General features: G+C 42.2%; 1 protein-coding gene across 1 annotated transcript in view; it reads right to left on the reverse strand.

Annotated features, from left to right (window-relative positions):
• Window positions 1-20,830, reverse strand: part of LOC126291951 (esterase FE4-like) — a 97,879-nt gene that overhangs the window by 23,456 nt on the left and 53,593 nt on the right. The window contains exons 7-8 of the mRNA XM_049986062.1: window positions 20,396-20,561; window positions 7,042-7,223 (exon numbers count right to left, since the gene is read on the reverse strand). Coding sequence (XP_049842019.1) covers window positions 7,042-7,223; window positions 20,396-20,561 — 348 coding nt within the window. The remainder of the gene's footprint in view (window positions 1-7,041; window positions 7,224-20,395; window positions 20,562-20,830) is intronic.

A 20,830-nucleotide genomic window follows, 5' to 3' on the forward strand; every position in this document is an offset into this window, starting at 1 on the left:
AACTTCAGATGTGAAATATGTTTCCAGCTGCTGTGCAGTTTCATTCGCACACCGTGGTACACTTGTATGTACCGCATCAGAACTATGACTGCAGGAGACCCGGAACGTGGACCGACTTCGGACAATGCACCACTCCCGTTGCGCAGTACTCTTATGCCGGAATTACACTGCCTTATTTCTTTGACAAAGAAAAATATAACTTACTTACGAGTGGCTGAGAGTGAATTTCAGAGTTTGCTCAGTAAAGTGGCTTGTCATATCACAAAACAGAATACTCACTTGAGAAATGATGTATATGCAGAAGACATGCTCACCAGAACATTAGGATTTCTTAATGCAGGAGAGAGCTACTCTAGTTTATAATACAGCACTCGAATGTCATAGTACACATTAACCAAAACAACTCTCGAAACGCGTGGCGCGATTTATAAAGCACAGAGGAGGAACATCTGAAGTTAAATAAATGTTTAGTACGCTATAAGACTATTTTTATATATGAATTATTTAATTTACTGAATTAATGTCCCATTAGCTACAAAGTTAATAAAAAGTACGAAACAGATTAAGCACTTTTTAACTTGTGTCATCTAGAGTTTAAAAATGGGGAACGTAGAACGGAAAGCTAAGGAAAAAAGACTTATTTTAGAGCGTGCTATTCAGGCACGCTGAAAAGCTACCTGGATAATTCCAGAAATAGAAGTGATGGCTGCAACTGCGATTGTGGATTTGAAATCGCCTGCAGCATATTTCACTTGCCATCACCACACGATTAATAGCATATATTGTGCCCCTTGTTCACACCCCACCCCATTCGAAGCAACGTTATTGAAAAGAGTCGAAGGAACACTCCAACCAATCTTGGAAGCCCTGTTTACAATCACTCTACCGAGACGTCAGATGGCTGTAGCGATGACAAGCTCCAAACGGTTACATTTCACATTCCAGTAAATAGAAGACGAATGGCGAAGAAAGGGGCAGAATAAAGGAAGCTGTTCTAGAAGTGAGGGCTTTTATTCTTTTTGCTTATCCACGCATGATTGGAAGGACGGAGCTAATTCGGCAGTTTATCGAAATCATAACAGAAGTGGGTACAATAGAAGTGGAATTCAGATCCGGAGGCTCTCGACTTGATCATATTTCTTTGACAAGAGGCAAGATGTGACAAAGTTCGCTATTAGACTGTCAAATTTCTTTGGCATAAATATTTGACAGATAAATTTTAATAAAGAAATATGATAGCGTGTCGCTTACTTTGAAACCTCTTCGTAGAAATGGTTGAGGGAGGAATACTGCCAGAGGGAAACACGGCATATCAAGGAGAGATGTTAGCGGTTCATGCAAACGATAAAATTACTCTTCAAACCCAAAGAGGATGGGAGCCTAGTGCTGGAGGCACGGTACAGCGTCTCTAAAATGGCTCGGAATTGTAGAAATTGAAAGATCTTTTAACCCAGTATACGTTTTTAGCTGCTTGTGCGCCGGCCTATGCACGCGGATGAGCTTCTGGACTGTCTGCCAGCACGGAATAACCATTACGTCAAGGAGCACATTCTCATTATAGTTTTATCTGTTGTCAACAAAAACCCAACAGTATTTATGAGTTTAGAATAGTCGGTATACCATGGAAGTTGAGAAAGACAATCCAGAAAGGGAAAGACACAAAAAAAAAATTAAAAAACCTGAAAGTTACTGCTGCTGAGTTGTTGCTCCTCTAAACAACAACCCATACGACCAGAACAGTTGCCACTTAGCCTGATATTGATTATACATCAGTCACTAGGGCTACGCACGGCTCTGTTTAAAAAGAATAGCTTGATGTAATCATATGGCCGAGCCGCGCTCATCTGCTTTCATGAGCCGCAGCTAGTGCGCTGCAAATACACTACTGGCCATTAAAATTGCTACACCACGAAGATGACGAGCTACAGACGCGAAATTTAACCGACATGAAGAAGATGCTGTGATATGCAAATGATTAGCTTTTCAGAGCATTCACACAAGGCTAGCGCCGGTGGCGACACCTACAACGTGCTGACATGAGGAAAGTTTCAAACCGATTTCTCATACACAAACAGCAGTTGACCGGCGATGCCTGGTGAAACGTTGTTGTGATGCCTCGTGTAAGGAGAAGAAATGCGTACCATCACGTTTCCGACTTTGTTAAACGTCGGATTGTAGCCTATCGCGATTGCGGTTTAACGTATCGCGACAATGCTGCTCGCGTTGGTCGAGATGCAATGACTATTAGCAGAATATAGAATCTGTAGGTTCAGGAGGGTAATACGGAACGCCGTGCTCGATCCTAACGGCGTCGTATCACTAGCAGTCGAGATGGCAGGCATCTTATCCGCATGGCTGTAACGGATCTCGATTCCTGAGTCAACAGATTGGGACGTTTACAAGACAACCATCTGCACGAACAGTTCGACGACGTTTGCAGCAGCATGGACTATCAGCTCGGAGAACATGGCTGCGGTTACCCTTGACGCTTGACGCTACATCACAGACAGGAGCGCCTGCGATGGTGTACTCAACGACGAACCTGGGTGCACGAATGGCAAAACGTTGTTTTTTTGGATGAATCCAGGTTCTGTTTACAGCGTCATGATGGTCGCATCCGTGTTTGGCGACATCGCGGTGAACGCACATTGGAAGCATGTATTCGTCATCGCCATTCTGGCGTATCACCCGGCGTGATGATATGGGGTGCCATTGGTTACAGGTCTCGGTCACCTCTCGTTCTCATTGACGGCACTTTCAACAGTGGACGTTACATTTCAGATGTGTTACGACCCGTGGCTCTACCCTTCATTCGAGCCCTGCGAAACCCTACATTTCAGCAGGATAATGCACGACCGAATGTTGCAGGTCCAGTACGGGCCTTTCTGAATACAGAAAATGTTCGCCTGCTACCCTGGCCTGCACATTCTCCAGATCTATCACCAATTGAAAACGTCTGGTCAATGGTGGCCGAGCAACTGGCTCGTCACAATACGAGAGTCACTACCTTTGATGAACTGTGATATCGTGTTGAAGCTGCATGGGCACTTGTACCTGTACACGCCATCCGTTGGACTCAATGCCCAGGCGTATCAAGGCCGTTATTACGGCCAGAGGTGGTTATTCTGGGCACTGATTTCTCTGGATATATGCACCCAAATTGCGTGAAAATGTAATCACATGTCAGTTCTAGTATAATAACGGGTGATCAAAAATTTAGTATAAATTTGAAAACTTAATAAACCACGGAATAATGTAGATAGAGAGGTAAAAATTGACACACGTCCTTGGAATGACATGGGGTTTTATTAGAACCAAAAAAAAGAACAAAATAAGGTAAACGAAGTTCACAAATTGTCCGACAGATCGCGCTGGACAGCAAAGCTGCTACCGTGACGGGTGAGAGGTACGCCGATATGTTATAGAATCGCATCATCTCCAGCCTGACTGATAAACACCTGCTGGAACATACGATGTTTATGCAGGATGGCGCTTCACCCCATATTGCTGGATGCGTGAAAGATTGGTGGTGATCGTGTGCTCAGCCGCCACTTTAGTCATGCTTGGCCTTCCAGGTACCCGGATCTCAGTCTGTGCGATTATTGGCTTTGGGGTTACCTGAAGTCTCAAGTGTATCGTGATCGACCGACATCTCTAGGGATGCTGAAAGAAAACTTCCGATGCCAATGCCTCACCATAACTCCGGACATGTTTTACAGTGCTGTTCACAACCTTATTCCTCGACTACAGCTATTTTTGAGGAATGATGGTGGACATATTGAGCATTTACTGTAAATAACATCATCTTTGCTTTGTCTTACTTTGTTATGCTAATTATTGCTCTTCTGATCAGATGAAGCGCCATCTGTCGGACATTTTTTGTATTTTTTTGGTTCTAATAAAACCCCATATCATTCCAAGCATGTGTGTCAATTTGTACCTTTCTATCTACATTATTCCGTTATTTATTCAGTTTTCAAATTTATACTGACTTTTTGATCACCCTGCATATTTGTCCAATGAATACCCGTTTATCATCTGTATTTCTTCTTGGTGTAGCAATTTTAATGGCCAGTAGTGTAATAACCTTCAGCTGTAATCCTGCATCAGATAGTCAACGCACTGGCTAGAATTTTGAATTAATAAAATATGTAGAAAATGAAATTAAAAGTTAAACGATTATTTTCGCAACATGGGTTCTGTTCTAACGTCTGCGATTGGCGTAGACAACAGAGAATTATGTTGAATAATGTTTATTCTAGGTAGTAAATATCAAGTAAACGGAAAGTGGTCTTACGGTATTCAGTTAAAACGTAGACAGAAAATATCCTTGTCAAATGCAGTAAAGTTACGTTGTGGGAGTTACAACAATGGTAGCAAAATTCTCAGACTAAATAACCATCAAATAATCGCGAAAACTAAGTCCATTTCGCGATCACAATACACGAAAGAATCACCAGCTCAAAATAGTTCAGAATTCAACATTATGATTCACAAATTAACACACGCGATCTGCCTTGAGACCTTGGTCCGCTGGCATTCAGCCTTACAGAAATTCGTCTCCCCTCAATACCAGGCCTAGGTGTACGAATAACTCCCCCACATACTCGTAACGTTACACAGTGTAGCCCAGTTATTCCCATTTGATCTGCCATTTCTAAGGTCACTGTGAAATATTACTGTAGGTAAAGGACTTAGGTTTCTCGTAATTTTCAGTAAGACCTATCTTTCGCGAGAACGTTTGTTTGTATACATGAAAGTTTCTTTTTTTTGGTACTCAGGAACCATACAACATTATAATACAAAAGTACCGTAATTCCAAGGAAATCAACGATAAAAAATCAGCCTGTGGCTGAAAAAAAAAATAGCTTTTCTTTTAGGGAGTAGCTTCGTGTGTTTTTCAAGTGGCTTTATGGCCGGACCGCCTTAGCGAGCAGACGCATATCGGGCAGATCCCTCGAACAAAAAGGCGTGCTCAGTTCTTGGGGAGAAGCACGGGTCATACCTGTCTACAAGAAGGGTAGTAGAAGTGATTCACGAAACTACCGTCCAATGTCCTTAACATCGATTGGTTGTAGAACCTTAAAACATATTCTGAGTTCAAACATAATGAGGTACCTCAAACACAATGACCTCCTCAATGACACCCAGCATGGACTATGAAAACATCGATCATAAGAAACCCAATTCACACTTTCCTAATGTGACATACTGAAAGCTTCGGATCAAGGCAGTCAGGTATACGCAACATTTCTTGATTTCCGAAAGGCATTTGACTCAGTACCACGCCTATGATTATTGTCAAAAGTATGATCATATGGGGTATCAAGTGAAATTTGTGACTGGATTGAGGGCTTTATGGTAGGGATGATGCACCATGTTATATTGGATGGAGAGTCATCATCTGATGTAGAAATAACTTCAAGTAAGCCCCAGGGAAGTACGTTGTGACCTTTGCTGTTCATGTTGTGTATTCATGACTAACAGCAAAATCAGGCTTTTTGCAGATGATGCATTTATCTATAATGAAGTACCGTTTGGTAGAAACTGCACAAATATTCAGTCAGATTGAGATAACTTTTCAAAGAGGTGCAGAAATTGGCAATTTGCTTTAAATGTTCAGAAATGTAAAATTTTGCACTTTACATAAGGAAAAACCATAGTGTTCGATGACCACAATATCAACGAGTCATTGTTGAAATCAGTCAACTCATACAAATACCTGGATGTAACACTTTGTTACTATGAAATGGTATGGTCACATAGGCTCAGTTGTGGGTAAAGCAGGTGATAGACTTCTATTTATTGGTAGAATACTAGGGAAGTTCAGTTAGTTTACAAAGAAGATTGCTTAAAAACCACTCGTGCGACCGGTTCTAGTATATTGCTCAAGTGTGTGAGACTCGTACCAAACAGGACTAACAGGGAATATTGAACGCATACAGAGGAGAACATCACAAATGATCACAGGTTTGTTTGAACTATGGGAGACTGTCACTGAGACACTGAAGAAACTGAGTTGGAAGACTCTTGAAGATAGATGTAAACAATTCCTAAAAAGTTTATTGATGTAGTTTCAAGAAACAGCTTTAAATGGCTGCCCTAGGAATATACTACAATCCGCTCATATTAGGACCATGTGGATAAGATCAGAATAATTACTGCACGCACAGAGCCTTCAAACAATCATTCTTCCCGCACTCCATATTTAAATGGAACGGGAAGAAAGCCCGTTAACTGGTACAACAGGACGTACCCTCTGCCACGCACCTCACATCAGTTTGCAGAATATAGATGTAGATGTAAATGAGCTTAGAATTAAATGTGAAACAGGCTTGATTAACGTTGTGTTATTATTCTTACCATAAGTTCTCCTAGTGCGGTTATTTACATATTTGTGTGCAAATTAAGATAGTTTGAGATCTCTTCGGCTGACATATCGGAGTCGGCAGAGTACTGTGAAGGGACGTAATGGTAGAATGCGTATTGCATTCAGTTATTAATTTGATACTGAGCTTAGCAAATTGCAGCCCTGAGATTCGATGTCGATCATTTTAGTGTGTCTTGCGCTTGCTACGTGCAAGAAATTGTTGAGAATGACTCGGTCATTGTCTCTGGTCAGTGATTCTGTCGGGCTTCGATCTCGTCAGATAAAGTCTCCACTAAGTAATACTGACGGATGCTGGGTCACAAAAATCAGCTCAGGTATTTGATATCAACACATCTGCAACTTCTGCTGAGCATCTTAAGTGATCATATCACGCACAATAGCGGTGTGTCATTAAGGCCACATTCCCACTATCTAAATGATGCGTTGCACTGCCTCCCTCTTACGATGATATTTGCATTACTGTTGAAGGAATTCTTTTATGTCAAGTCCTATGAAACTAAACTGATTACCATATTCTTGAATGTTAGATGCAGTCCAAGAAATAACTAAATTTCTATAGGAGAGTAATGCATCAGCTAGTAGATAAATTGTTGTACACTACTGCCGAGTTTATTGCTGATGTTAACAAGAAGTATTTGGTGCACACTTACAGCAACTGTTGTGTAGTTATCCTGCAGCGTTATGGTTGAATTCCCGTAGTAGAACTGTCTCACTTCTTTCGCTCCCTCTTCTCTCTCTTCTTCGGTTGGAAGACGCAGATCAGGTGCTACGTACAGATCGAAGTTGTGGTCCAGATCAGCTACCTGTTCTGCCGTCGATAACTCACCATTTGCTGCACAGCAGTAATATAGAAAGCTTTAGGCACATTTGAATGGAAGTTCCATATAGTTGATGCGAAAGTAGTACAAAAATAAAGGCTGGCTAAAACTATAATTAAAGTGTGTCCCAATAAGAAAAAACAATTTGATTTTTGAATAAAACATATTAGTTTCTCGAAAACTGCAAATATTTTTATTTTCAAGTCTTCGGTATAGCTAACAGTGGAAATTAATATCTTGTTGCCAAACTGACACACTTTCTGTAACATTTTAATGACATTTTCGATTCCGAAAATGTGATGCTCTGTTTGGTTCACTTAGGAATCATTCTTGGTTTGTTTGCACGAACACTCGACTTCACGTAAGCCCACAGGTAACACCCACACAATGTCATGTTGCACGTTCTTGGTGGCCAATTCTGGTCTCCATAACGTGAAGTGACACTAATCTGAAATTTCTCCTGCCGCAATGAGCGTGATTCGTGCAGAGAGAGACAGGTGCCAGCACCTTGTTGGAAACACTTGTCTTCAAGATCCAACCCCTCTATGTGGGGAGCAAAGAATTTCATTTATCATACTGCGACAGCGTACTCCATTTGACATTAATGCCGTACCGACGGCTTAGAAAGATTGGGTCGTGCGGAAGGCGCCGGGCCTGACGAGATGGAAAACTTGACGGAAAAACAAACAACAAAGGAAGGCAGTTAAAGAATCAACTACATCTCCCGCCGCCTTGATCCCCCTCATCCCCTGGTTGCTCCTCTCCTCTACAACCCCTGCCCTCTGCCGCGCCTTCACTGTTGTGTCCCCCTATCCTCCACCTCTACACCCTTCATCTCCTTTCCCAAGGTGGCTTCTGTCAACTCCCTCTCCCGTATGATGCCCTCTCTCCCTACATTTATCCCTCCTAGCAACTCTGAACCTCATCTCCTCCTCCTTTCCTCTGTCTTTTCCCCGGGCTCCCTCTCCCCCCCCCCCCCCTTCCATCCTGTTTTTTTCCCTGCCTACCTTCTCTCTGCCTCCTTCCTCGCCCCCGAGTCCTTTTGCATTCCCCTCCACTGCCTTTTCCCACTCCCTCTCCTGTCTGCCCAGCCCCCCCCCCTGTTGAGAGTCCTCGTCCTCCATCGGCTCCTTCCCCTCCCTCCCCCCCCACTTCGTTTTTCCTCTCCTTCCCCCCCTCTCCAGGTTCCCTCCCGCCCCTCCCCCCCCCCCCTCCCCCCGTCTGCTCTCGGTTGTGGTGTGTCATATTTGTGCCAATTTTATAGTGGGGTCTTCAAGTGAGTGTTCAGTGTTATGCCTCTTTAAGTGCTGCAAACAGAAATCATGCTGTCACTGGGTGTGATTTTTATATCTCTTGCGAACAGAAACCAGACTGTCATCGTGTTTTTTAATTGCCTGTCTATTTTTTACCTGTTTGCTTCATGTGTATTTTATTAGCATCATCAACCCTTTCTTTTATGTTTTGAGTTCCACAATTCTCGGTGATTTTACCATTTAAGTCACCAATTTCATCGCCTGCTTTTATTATTTATTATCTTCATTTTTTTAAACAAATTCTGTAGGATGAAGAGCGGTGTACGAAGTGGTTGCCAGCCCGCCCCCTTTGGGGGGAATCGAAACTCAATAAAGGAAAAAAAAAAGATCAATATCTCCACCTTCATCATCAGGAGTAAATCTACTGACTTCCAGGACTGGCACGATGTTCCGCTTATGTACCCACGATTACGCCTGCTGGCATCAATCAGAGAAGGCCGAAACGACGTGAGTTGCGCAACTCATAGCAGCAGCCGTGGGACCTAGTGACGTCCAGTGGCGTCACGTTTGAAACTGCATCTCCCGCCTCCCTACAAGCGTTAAGCATTTTTCGCTGATAACTTTCGATATACAAAGATCGCCGCCACTCCCAACTGAGTGTGTACCTCTGGTCCCTGTTAAAATTGTGTTGATGTTCATTCTAATCACAATCGCCTCTTTTATAACGGAATCTCAGTAAGTTGCCGCATGAGCCAAGAGTCTCGTGTTCTCAGACTGTATATTGTGTCCCTTCTCCAGGTAGTGCTCAGCTTTGGCCGACTTTTCAAGCTCCCTTTGTTTAGTATGTATCACTCTTGTGCTCGGTACAACGCTGTGCAGTTGTGCGAATTGTCTGACCTAAATACATGCTGCCGTGCTAGCAAGGGACAGTATAACACAGGACACACGGAGAGCTATGTCGCCTTTAACAGGACGCAGCATATCTCTTATCTTGGAGGCGGGCGGAAGCTGGTCTCAATCCATTTCTCTGCAGTACACGTGCTAACTTGCTGCTTGTTGCCCCTCAGTACGGCAAGAAAGCCGTCTCCTTGGCTTCTTCTGCCGATTCACAAGGCGTCCTTCTTCGGTGGCACGTGAAAGCGTTTGCAGTGTCTCTCTAGTCATAACTATTACCTCTGAAAACGTGTCTGAAGTGCTGCAATGCAAGTTGTAGGTGGTCGTCATCCTAAATAACTTTTTCTCTGTTAATTGGCATGTTCAGGACCGCTTTCTTGTGTACTGGGCGATGAAAACTATCGGCATTCAAATTTCGACCCGTGTGCATCGGTTCCGTGTTCCTTGGCGTGCGGCATCATCTATATAGGTCAGACATCTCGCGCAGTTACAGAGCATTGCACCGAGAACCAGGGACATACATATTAAACAAAGGAGCTTGACAAGTTGGCCATAGCTGAGCATTGTCGGGAACACGGACACAAAATGCAATTTGAAAACGCAAGAGTCTTGGCTCACACGTCAACTTTCTGGTTCAAAAATGGCTCTGAGCACTATGGGACTAAACTTCTGAGGTCATCAGTCACCTAGAACTTAGAACTACTTAAACCTAACTAACCTAAGGACATCACACACATCCATGCCCGAGGCACGATTCGAACCTGCGACCGTAGCGGTCTCGCGGTTCCAGACTGTAGCGCCTAGAACAGCTCGGCCACTGCGGCCGGCCAACTTGCTGGGATTCCGTTATAAAAGAGGCAGCTGAAATCAGAATGACCAGCAACAGTTTTAACAGAGTTCAGGTGTACACACTGAGAAGGGAGTGAGAGCGGGCTTTGCATGACAAGAGAAAGCAACAACGGATGCTTAACGCTTGTAGGAAGGCGGGAGCGACAGTTTCAAACCTGGGCGTCGACAGCCTTAGCCATATGTCACTTTGTCCGGCGGCGGGCCGAAGCTGCTATGAGCTGCCCAACTCACCTTCCACGCACGCATCGATTCGGCCCTCTCTGATTGGTGCCGGCGACCATAATCGTAGCTGTATAAACGAAACATCGTGCCAGCGCCGGCACAGCAAGGGCTGGAGACCTTTAACTCGCAGTGACTGACTTGCTAGAAGCTACTCTTCTAGATTCAGAAGCAGTTAGCCAAAAACTTCTATGTTATCGCATCGGACTGACACCGCCGCTGCACACCCGTCGTCAGCAGTGTTTACAAAATCATCGCATAGAGGTCAGCTTCTTCCGTCACGGAGGCCACTCCTAAATTTCTATCGCCGGATTGCTATACAATGGCCAAAGCTTCAGAAGAGGACTTCGCCCGGAACTGCTGCCCAAAAAATACAGCCGCAATCTACACTATGCCGCGTGCTACCTGGACAACAACATGGGCAACAACAACCTGTCAAAAGTCCACTGGACCTGTTAACAACAGTCCAGCGCCACCTACAGCGCCACCGACTCCGCAGACCACAGCACCATCTCCATCACCACCAGCTCTCCCAGCACCAACCACATCATCGCAAGCTGCATCGTCAGTCGCAGTACCATAAGCAACAGCAGCAGCCACACTATCACCAGAGAAGCCCCAACACCGCCAGCCATGAGCACCAGCTACAATGTATACTCCGACACCAGCAGGTAAACATTTCTTGCCCTCTGTCGTCCTACAGCCTCCCTTCCACACCCAGCCAAATCTTATCACCAAAACTAACAAAAGGCCGAGTACCAGTGATCGTCATGGTGGAACCAAAAGAATCCAGTGAACTTTCCCAGATACTTATGGCATGTAAGTCGAACTCATTCTAGAACAGCAACACCTAGTACATTTCTCTTCCTTTTTTGCTCAGCAGCTGTGACCCAAAATTTCTCAATCCAAAGACACTCCCATATCACATTCAGCGCTACATACCAGCAATGTAAATCCAGCAAATCGTGCCTAGGAAAGCATCATTAAGAAACACTCCTCATTCCCATTCATCCCTCCTCCGACTTATTCCCTCTTTTGAAGGAAATGCTACCACTACAATACTTGCAAATCCTCCACCTAAACAAGCGCAACCTTCACACTGAACCCCCACGTTTACATTAGTGATCAAAAAGGTCAATTTAAAGTACACTGACAAAGAGACGAAAGTGAACTAAACCTGCAACTCGGAATCAATGTGTGCAAGGCACTCTGCATTCAATGTATTAATGGACCACGCTTCCTAGTACCAGCTTCTCAGAATCAACTGACACCAATAAAATATGGGGCCTTGATTTACCACAGGAAGCATCCTGTAGAAGCATCTCGATCCACTACAAAAGATTACAGATTTCAGGGATGCCTCCAATACAATGGAGATCTGACAGAACATTACAGGAACCCACCCCAACTGTCGTCATTGTAAGCAAAACCACATTCACAAACAGTCCCCAAACCCAAACTCGCCTCCTCCCTGCAACATCTGCGACCAACCTCATCCCACCTACTCCCAAAAATGCAAATCCAAGCCCTCTCCCAAAAAGACTGAACTCACCATCCCCAAACGCACAACTGATCAACCACTCCTCACATACAACTCTCTCTGTCCTCTACCCACCACTGAAAATATAATCAGTTTTACAACATTAATCCAGCAAAACATCTATCATTTTGAAAAGTCCCTTATCCTACAACAGACAACCCTCACCACCCACACCATCTTCCGTTTCAATACTTAGGTTACATATTCCAAAATCAAGCCTATTTCACTTTTGATCCTCTGGAAACACTAGCATAACCCACCCTTCCAACTCCTTGTTTTACTGAAAATGTTGTAGCAGACGTACAACATCCTCTATCAAAATATCCATTGAACATCTTCTTATCCATAACCTTGTACAGCAAGAACTCTATGATCTCCTCCTCAATGAAACCTTTCCCCAACCCCACCATTCCATCTGTATGTCTCCTTACATCCTACATCACACTGATAATCCGAAATATTTCCTCTATTCCCCATCTGCTCCTCAATTATCCAACTGAGCACCTTACCCCCGCCAATTCTCAAAACTGACAGTAACCCTTGCTACTATCTGCATCCATGCTAATCATCCCATCCCTTACGATTTCCAGACAAATTTAGACCAAACCCCATACATAATCACAGCCAATCTTAAACTTCAGTCCTGCAGAATTGAGAAAAACGTAGGTGGTGTGAGTTTGTTAGCATCCTCATTGGCCACAATATCCATCTCCCTGTCCACACCCATTGTGATGTATGTACCAACCCTGATTCCATTTTTGCCTCCTCAACTTCTTGAGGTGCACTACAGTAGAAGTCCTAGATCCAACTGGGAGTGATCACCAACCTGACCTCCTTCAGATCTCATACAGTGTACCCAACCCAACTCACACCACTCCTAATAATCCATCCCAACATATCCAGGATTATTCCTGTGCAGTCTGGAATGTATACTGTGCCCAAATCCATACCTTAATCGAAAGCTATGATTCCAGCCTCCAAAATCCTGAAGACATCCAAAGTGAGGTTGACTTCCTATAATACACCTTCTTGGAAGCCATTTCCAACCATATCCCACTCTGAATTCACTACTAAGACTGTCTTCCTCTTGCTCCATGTGCTTATGTGCTCTTGCCCTGCTCCAAGAATTACACGATGCAGTGTTGATCAAGGTACATCAGGCTGCCTAAATGCTTGATGAACTGCCTCATGTGGACTTCTGAGAAACATTTGATATCCTCCACTTTCTCTTCTGAAACTCCATAACGTACATCACCAGGATGTTTCATAACACTTCCTGTTGCCAGAAACTTCTTACATCATTCCTTAATTGTTTTCACATTAGGTGGATCATGTTGATACACACGACAATAATTTCTTTGCACAGTAATCAACGATTTTGTTCCTGCAAACCACACTACTGCTCGTGCGCACTGCTGTGGAGTTGCCATTTTCACTTCATGCAAGCATATTGCACAATGGCGAAGATGCTTGGCAGTTCTGACACGGGAATATAAATCCTTTGAGATGCTTTACAATGTGGTGCATTTGTCATTGTCATACTACTGAGGTTTCTCTCTCCTGGGTCCTTCAGATAAGGGAGGTTTGAATGGGACACCGTGTACTATGGCTCAGATTTTCAAGAATGGTTGACAGAGCACTTGATAGATATTTGCTTAGTAGAACAGTTCATGATGCGAGGTACCCTCTGTAGAATACAATCACTGTAAAGAAACTGCCTAAGAAACAGAAACTATTACACAATAGGTATACAACAAAGAATGGGGCTATAGACTCAGAGATGCTAAATAAAACGAATTTGGCTGTGAAGGCGCAATGAGTGAAGTATTCAATAGTTAGCTTAGCAGAATGTTATCGAGGATTCTCTCACAAAACCCAAAGAAATTCTAGTCATCTGTAAAGACTGTTAGTGGTTCCAAAGTCCATGAAGTCATGGTAGTGAAAAATAAACTGAAATTGCGGGTGGAAATCAAAAGCAGAAGACTGAACTCGGTTTTCAAAAGTTCTTTTACAAAAGGTAAACCAGGGGTATTGCTCCAATGTCATTTTCTTGCCACTGTAAAGATGAGTGATAATGATAGAATGTCTGTGGTTTTGAGAAAAACTGAAATCACTACAATTGAACAAAATTCTAGGGTGTTATAAAGTCCCTATGAGATTCTATGAGTATTCTGAATTTGCAGCTGAGTCAGCCCCTCTTTTAATTATAATAATATACCATAGATACTTCAAACAAGCAACAGTGCCTAGTAACTGGGTCAAAACAAAGGCAACACCCGTCTACAAGAAGGGTAGCAGAAGCGATCCACAAAACTTTAGGCTATTGTCCTTGATACATATTTATCGTAGTATCTTAGAGTGTATTTTGAACTCAAAAGTCACTGCAGGAATGACTGTCACACTCGAGGATCCTACCAGCATCAAAACAACAGAAAGAGAGCTCTATCAGCATGAAACTGCAGGGCAAGCTGGAATTCCAAAGTCATTCGTCAGTGATGCAAATGTCTAGACGCCATAAACTCTGGCTTATAGAGCAATGGAAGAAACCCATTTGGTCGGGCGAGTGTCGTTCCACATTGTTTCCAACTTATGGTCTAGTTAACGTCCTGAGAGTGAAATATGGCGGGGGGTCAGTGATGATTTGGGCAACCATATTGTGGTAATCCATGGGGCCCATGGTTACTCTGTAAGGGCGCATTACTGCCAAGGAATATGCGACTATATCGGGTGGGCAGGTCAATCGTCTGGTACAATGTTTGTTCCCCAATGTTGACCCTGCGATCCAAGATGACAGGTCCCATGGACACACTACCCACCTCGCCAGGGCTGGTTTCATGAGCACAAGGATGATTTATTGCATCTTCCCTGACCACCAAGTCACCTTAGATCAATATTATTGAACCTTTGGGGTCTATTTTGGGGACAAGGTTCCGTGAGCTCTGTTCACCTTCATCATTGTTACCTGAATTTGACACTGTTTTGTAGGTAGAATGGTATAAGATTCCCTTGGAAACCATTCAGGACCTGGAAGCTCTGGAATGTCAACAGTTTTTCTACATTGCATTAGAAACCATAATGTGTTGCATTTTTGGCGTTATCATATTATTGTCCACTCACTGTACACTGTAGTACCGTCTAAAACAAGCTGCGCAAATATTCAGTCAGATAAAGATAAGATTTCAAAATGTTGCAAAGGTTGGCAGTTTGCTTTAAACGTTTAAATATTTAAAACTGTGAACTTCAAAAAATGAAAAAAATACTGTTCCCCATGATCACAGTATCAACGAGTCGCATTTGGAATTGGTCAACTCATGTAAGAAAACATCTGGATGTGACAATTTGTAGTGAAATAAAATGCAACGATCAAATAGATAGTCATAGATAAAACAGATGGAATACTTGGGCTTACTGGTAGTTTGCTAGTGACATGCAACCAGTCTACAAAGGAGATGCTTATATATCATTCGTGCGACCCATCCTTGAAATTCTACACATTTCTCGTGACAAAACATCCACAGCTGCTATTCACTGTGAATGATAAAATCCGCTACTGTAGTAAAACTTATTTGTTTCTAAAAAGGGAAGCATCACCCAGTTTCATGACATACGTTCCATCTTTAGGTGCATATTAAAATGTGAGTCTACAAAGGATGCATAGCTAAGGCTAAAATATGTTACTAGGGACGCACTATTTTAAAATATGTTAACCTGTTTTAAACTCAGATGTGCATCCATTGTGGGCTTACATTTTAATGTGTTCCTGAAGATTTGACACACGTCCTGAAACTCATGCCCCCACACCTATCATCGTTGTGACTGCACAGATATCGATCCGCCATTCCCCCCGCCCCCGCAGTGGAGCTGATCTCAAAGGTTTGTGTATATATTGTCCCAGCTAGTTAAGAAACATTCCCTCCCATGTGGGCCGGGCACAAAACATCTCTGAATCACGTTGTGAATCTATTCATGTGAACTAGAAGTTGAAAATTGACCTTGTTTTTCCAGAGATATTTCATACACTTGCAACCATGATGGATCCAAAGGCAGCTTTGTTTATATTTTTATTACTCTGGAGTAAGATATCAATTGAATCCCAGTCTATTTTTACTAATTTGTTTCCCAGAGTAATTTGATTTAGTTACTTTAGCAGTCTGTATGCATTCATTGAATCCTAATAAATATGTTTGTAAAAAGGTTTGTCATCTTCCTTCAATAACCCTTGAATGTTCACAGATATTATTGTCTGTTTCAGTATGATAACAGTCAGTCAGTACTACATTCCTTCGTGTACATATCACCAAAGATATGCTTTTCCATGTAACTGTCCATTGCCATTAATGTGCAATAAATTATAAATATATCTCTGGGCCTCTCAGTGTCTAAGCTTCTCAATTCTCACAACATGATATTAATTATGGGTTCAAATCCTTTCATTGTCTGTTCAGCATAAATTTAGTCTTTTAACGCACTATTTTTCACTTCTCGTTTAATAGCAGAATCACCTTGACAATGAGCGGCAAAGATACTAGTGTGATAAGATCCAAATTATTTTCGGTCCCACTACTCTTTAATAATTCGCATACAGCGAATAACCCCCCACCCATGAACCATGGACCCTGCCGTTGGTGGGGAGGCTTGTGTGTCTCAGCGATACAGATAGCCATACCATAGATGCAACCACAACGGAGGGGTATCTGTTGAGAGGCCAGAAAAATGTGTGGCTCCAGAAGAGGGGCAGCAGCCTTTTCAGTAGTTGCACGGGCAACAGTCTGGATGATTGACTGATCTGGCCTTGTAACATTAACCAAAACAGTCTTGCTGTGCTGGTACCGTGAATGGCTGAAAGCTAGGGGAAACTAAAGCTGTAATTTTTCCTGAGGACATGCAGCTTTACTGGATGGTTAAATGATGATGGCGCACTCCTGGGTAAAATATTCTGGAGGTAAAATAGTCCCCCATTTGGATCTCCGGGCAGGGGCTTCTCAGGAGGACATCATTATCAGGAGAAAGAAAACTGGCATTCTACGTATCGAAGCGTGAAATGTCAGATAACTTAATAGGGTAGGTATGTGAGAAAATTTAAAAATGGAAATTAATAGGTTAAAGTTAGATATAGTGGGAATTAGTGAAGTTCAGTTGCAGGAGGAACAAGACTTCTGGTCAGATGAATACAGGGTTATAAATAAAAAATCAAATAGGGGTACAGCAGGAGTAGGTTTAATAATGAATAAAAAAAATAGGAGCATGGGTAAGTTACTACAAGCAGCATAGTGAACACATTATTGTAGCAAAAGTTAGACACAAATCCCATCTCTACCACAGTAGTACAAGTTTATATGCCAACCAGTTCCGCAGATGACGAAAAGACTGATGAAATATATGATGAGATAAAAGAAATTATTCAGACAGTGAAGGGAGATGAAAATTTGATAGTCATGGGTGACTGGAATTCAATAGTAGGAAAAGGAAGAGAAGGAAAAGTAGTAGGTGAATATGGAATGGGGGTAAGGAATGAAAGAGGAAGCCACCTGGTAGAATTTTGAACAGAGCATAACTTAATCATAGCTAACACTTGGTTAAGGAATCATGAAAGAAGGTTGTATACATGGAAGAAGCCTGGAGATACTCGAAGGGTTCAGATAGATTGTGCAATAGTAAGACAGAGATTTAGGAACCGGGATTTAAATTGTAAGACATTTACAGGGGATGATGTGAACTCTGACCACAATCTATTGGTTATGAACTGTAGATTAAAACTGAAGAATCTGCAAAAAGGTGGGAATTTAAGGAGATGGGACGTGGATAAACTGACAGAACCAGAGGTTGTAGAGAGTTTCAGAGAGAGCATTAGGGAATGATTGAAAAGAATGGGGGAAAGAAGTACAGTAGAAGAAGAATGGATAGCTTTGAGAGATGAAATAGTGAAGGCAGCAGAGGATCAAGTAGGTAAAAAGAGAAGGGCTAGTAGAAAACCTTAGAGAACAGAAGAAATGTTGATTTTAATTGATGGAAGGAGAAAATATAAAAACACAGTAAATGAAGCAGGCAAAGAGGAATAAAAACGTCTCAAAAATGAGGTCGATAGGAAGTGCAAAGTGGCTAAGCAAGGATGTCTACAGGACAAATGTAAGGATGTAGAGGCATATATCACTAGGGGTAAGATACATACTGCCTGCAGGAAAATTAAAGAGACATTTGGAGAAAAGAGAACCACTTGCATGAATATCAGAAGCTCAGATGGAAACCCAGTTCTAAGCAAAGAAGGGAAAGCAGAAAGGTGGAAGGAGTATATAGAGGGTCTATACAAGCATGATGTACTTGAGAACAATATTATGGAAATGGAAGAGGACATATATGAAGATGAAATGGGTGCTATGATACTGTGTGAAGAGATTAACAAAGCACTACAAGGTCCCAGGAGTAGAGAACATTCCATTAGAACTATTGATAGTAATGGGAAAGCCAGCCCTGATAAAACCCTACCATCTGGTGAGCAAAATGTATCAGAGAGGCAAAATACCCTCAGACTTCAGGGAGAATGTAATAATTCCAATCCCAAAGAAAGCCGGTGATGACAGATGTGAAAATTACTGAACTATCAGTTTAATAAGCCATGGCTACAAAATACTAACATGAATTCTGTACAGACACATGGAGAAACTGGTAGAAGCTGGCCTCAGGGAAGATCAGTTTGGATTTTGTACAAATGTTGTAACACGTGAGGCAATACTGACCCCATGACTTACCTTAGAAGATAGCTTAAGGAAAGGTAAACCTACATTTTTAGCATTTTTAGACCTAGAGAAAGCTTTTGACAATGTTGACTGGGATACTCTCTTTCAAATTCTGAAGGTGGTAGGGGTCAAATACAGGGAGCAAAAGACTATTTACAATTTGCACAGAAACCAGATGGCAGTTAAAAGAGTCGAGGGGCATGAAAGGCAAGCAGTGGTTGGGAAGGGGAGTGAGACAGGGTTGTAGCATATCCCAATGTTATTCAGTCTGTATATAGAGCAAGGAGTAAAAGAAACCAAAGAAAAATTCAGAGTAGGAATTAAAATGCATGGAGAAGAAATAAAAACTTTGAGGTTGGCCGATGACATCGTAATTCTTTCAGATACAGCAAAGGACCTGGAGGTGCAGTTGAATGGAACGGACAGTGTCTTGAAAGGAGGATATAAGATGAACATCAAAAAAAGCAAAACGAGGATAATGTAATGTAGTCAAATTAAGTTGGGTGATGCTGAGGGAGTTAGATTAGGAAATGAGACACTTACAGTAGTAGATGAGTTTTGCTATTTGGGGAGCAAAATAACTGATGATGGTTGAAGTAGAGAGGATGTAAAATGTAGACTGGCAATGCCAAGGAAAGTGTTTCTGAAGAAGAAAAATTTGTTAACATCAGGTATAGATTTAAGTGCCAGGAAGTCGTTTCTGAAAGTATTTGTATGGAGTGTAGCCATGTATGGAAGTGATACATGGATGATAAAGAGTGTAGACAAGAAGAGTATAGAAGCTTTTGAAATGTGGAGCTATGGGAAGAATGCTGAAGATTAGGTGAGTAGATCACATGACTAATGAAGAGGTACTGGATAGAATTGGGGAGAAGAGGAATTTGTCACACAGCTTGACTAGAAGAAGGGATAGCTTGGTAGGACATGTTCTGAGGTATCAAGTGATCAGCAATTTAGTATTAGAGGAAAGCGTGAAGGGTAAAAATCGTAGAAGGAGACCAAGAGATGAATACACTAAGCAGATTGTGAAGGCTGTAGGTTTCAATAGGTACTGGGAGTTGAAGAAGCTTGCACAGGATAAAGTAGCATGAAGAGCTGCATCAAACCAATCTCTGGACTGAAGACCACAGCAACAACAAGTTGATGATGCAATTTCCATTAAATAAAATTTTACGTTGAAAAGTCAGCTCTAGTGAAGGAGAAAAATGATGTTGTTTCTGATGTTATTAGTTATGTAAGGAAAAAGGAAACATAATGGGTAAGGTAAACAAACTCTACTTATTCCCTTATAATTATTGTTTTATGTGTTTTTTCAAGTATATTTTCGCTAGCAAATAAGTGTTGATGTTTTGAAATGTTGTTTCACTTCTCTGCATTTTACCACACAAAACTAATCAAGAGCATGTTATAAAGTTTGCTCTGGCCAGTAATAAAGTTTATTATTTTGGTTCCTTAAATGATCTTATGGTTTTGTTTGCCAGGAGGCCTCATTCAATTCAGGTACTACACATTGAATTTTGTATCACAGATGGTAAATCACAAGCTCACTTTCGCCATTTTGTACTGGACTAAGCAAATTGGCGCTATGTGATAGACTTTGTCAAAACATGCTGATGCTACAGTCATGTGATGCAATGACCAGTGTGAATTAACTGCATCTCTTTGTTCAGTACGTATTGTGAAGACTTTCTACTTACGAGCCACAAACTTCAAACATTCAGCAGATGTGATTCCAGTCATGTAAGCAACATCATTGTAGGCTCCACTCTGCACAAGTTCTATTGGCTCTACTGTGAGGAAGGCTCCATCATGTTCGGGCTCAATACTTGGTGTGAGCACGCATTTAAAAAGTGCCAGGCTGTCCTGTAATAGTATTAAAACTATTAGAATTGTAATCAGCCCAGTGCACGAAATAATCATTGCAGAGCATCCACCCAAGCTAGATGTATAGGTGATCATGTGCGTAATATTAAATAAATTAAATGGAAAGAAACTTCCACTACACTCGTAGTCTCTGCCGGAAATATCACTTTGCCACGAAGAAAAATAATCCTGATTCCACTCCTAATGATCCAGCTCCCCAAGACACTATCCAAATTGAACCCTGCCTGGAACAGTTCTGTCCTCCATCA

The sequence above is a fragment of the Schistocerca gregaria genome, chromosome 1, assembly GCF_023897955.1.
Source record: "Schistocerca gregaria isolate iqSchGreg1 chromosome 1, iqSchGreg1.2, whole genome shotgun sequence".
Taxonomy (NCBI): Eukaryota; Metazoa; Arthropoda; class Insecta; order Orthoptera; family Acrididae; genus Schistocerca; species Schistocerca gregaria.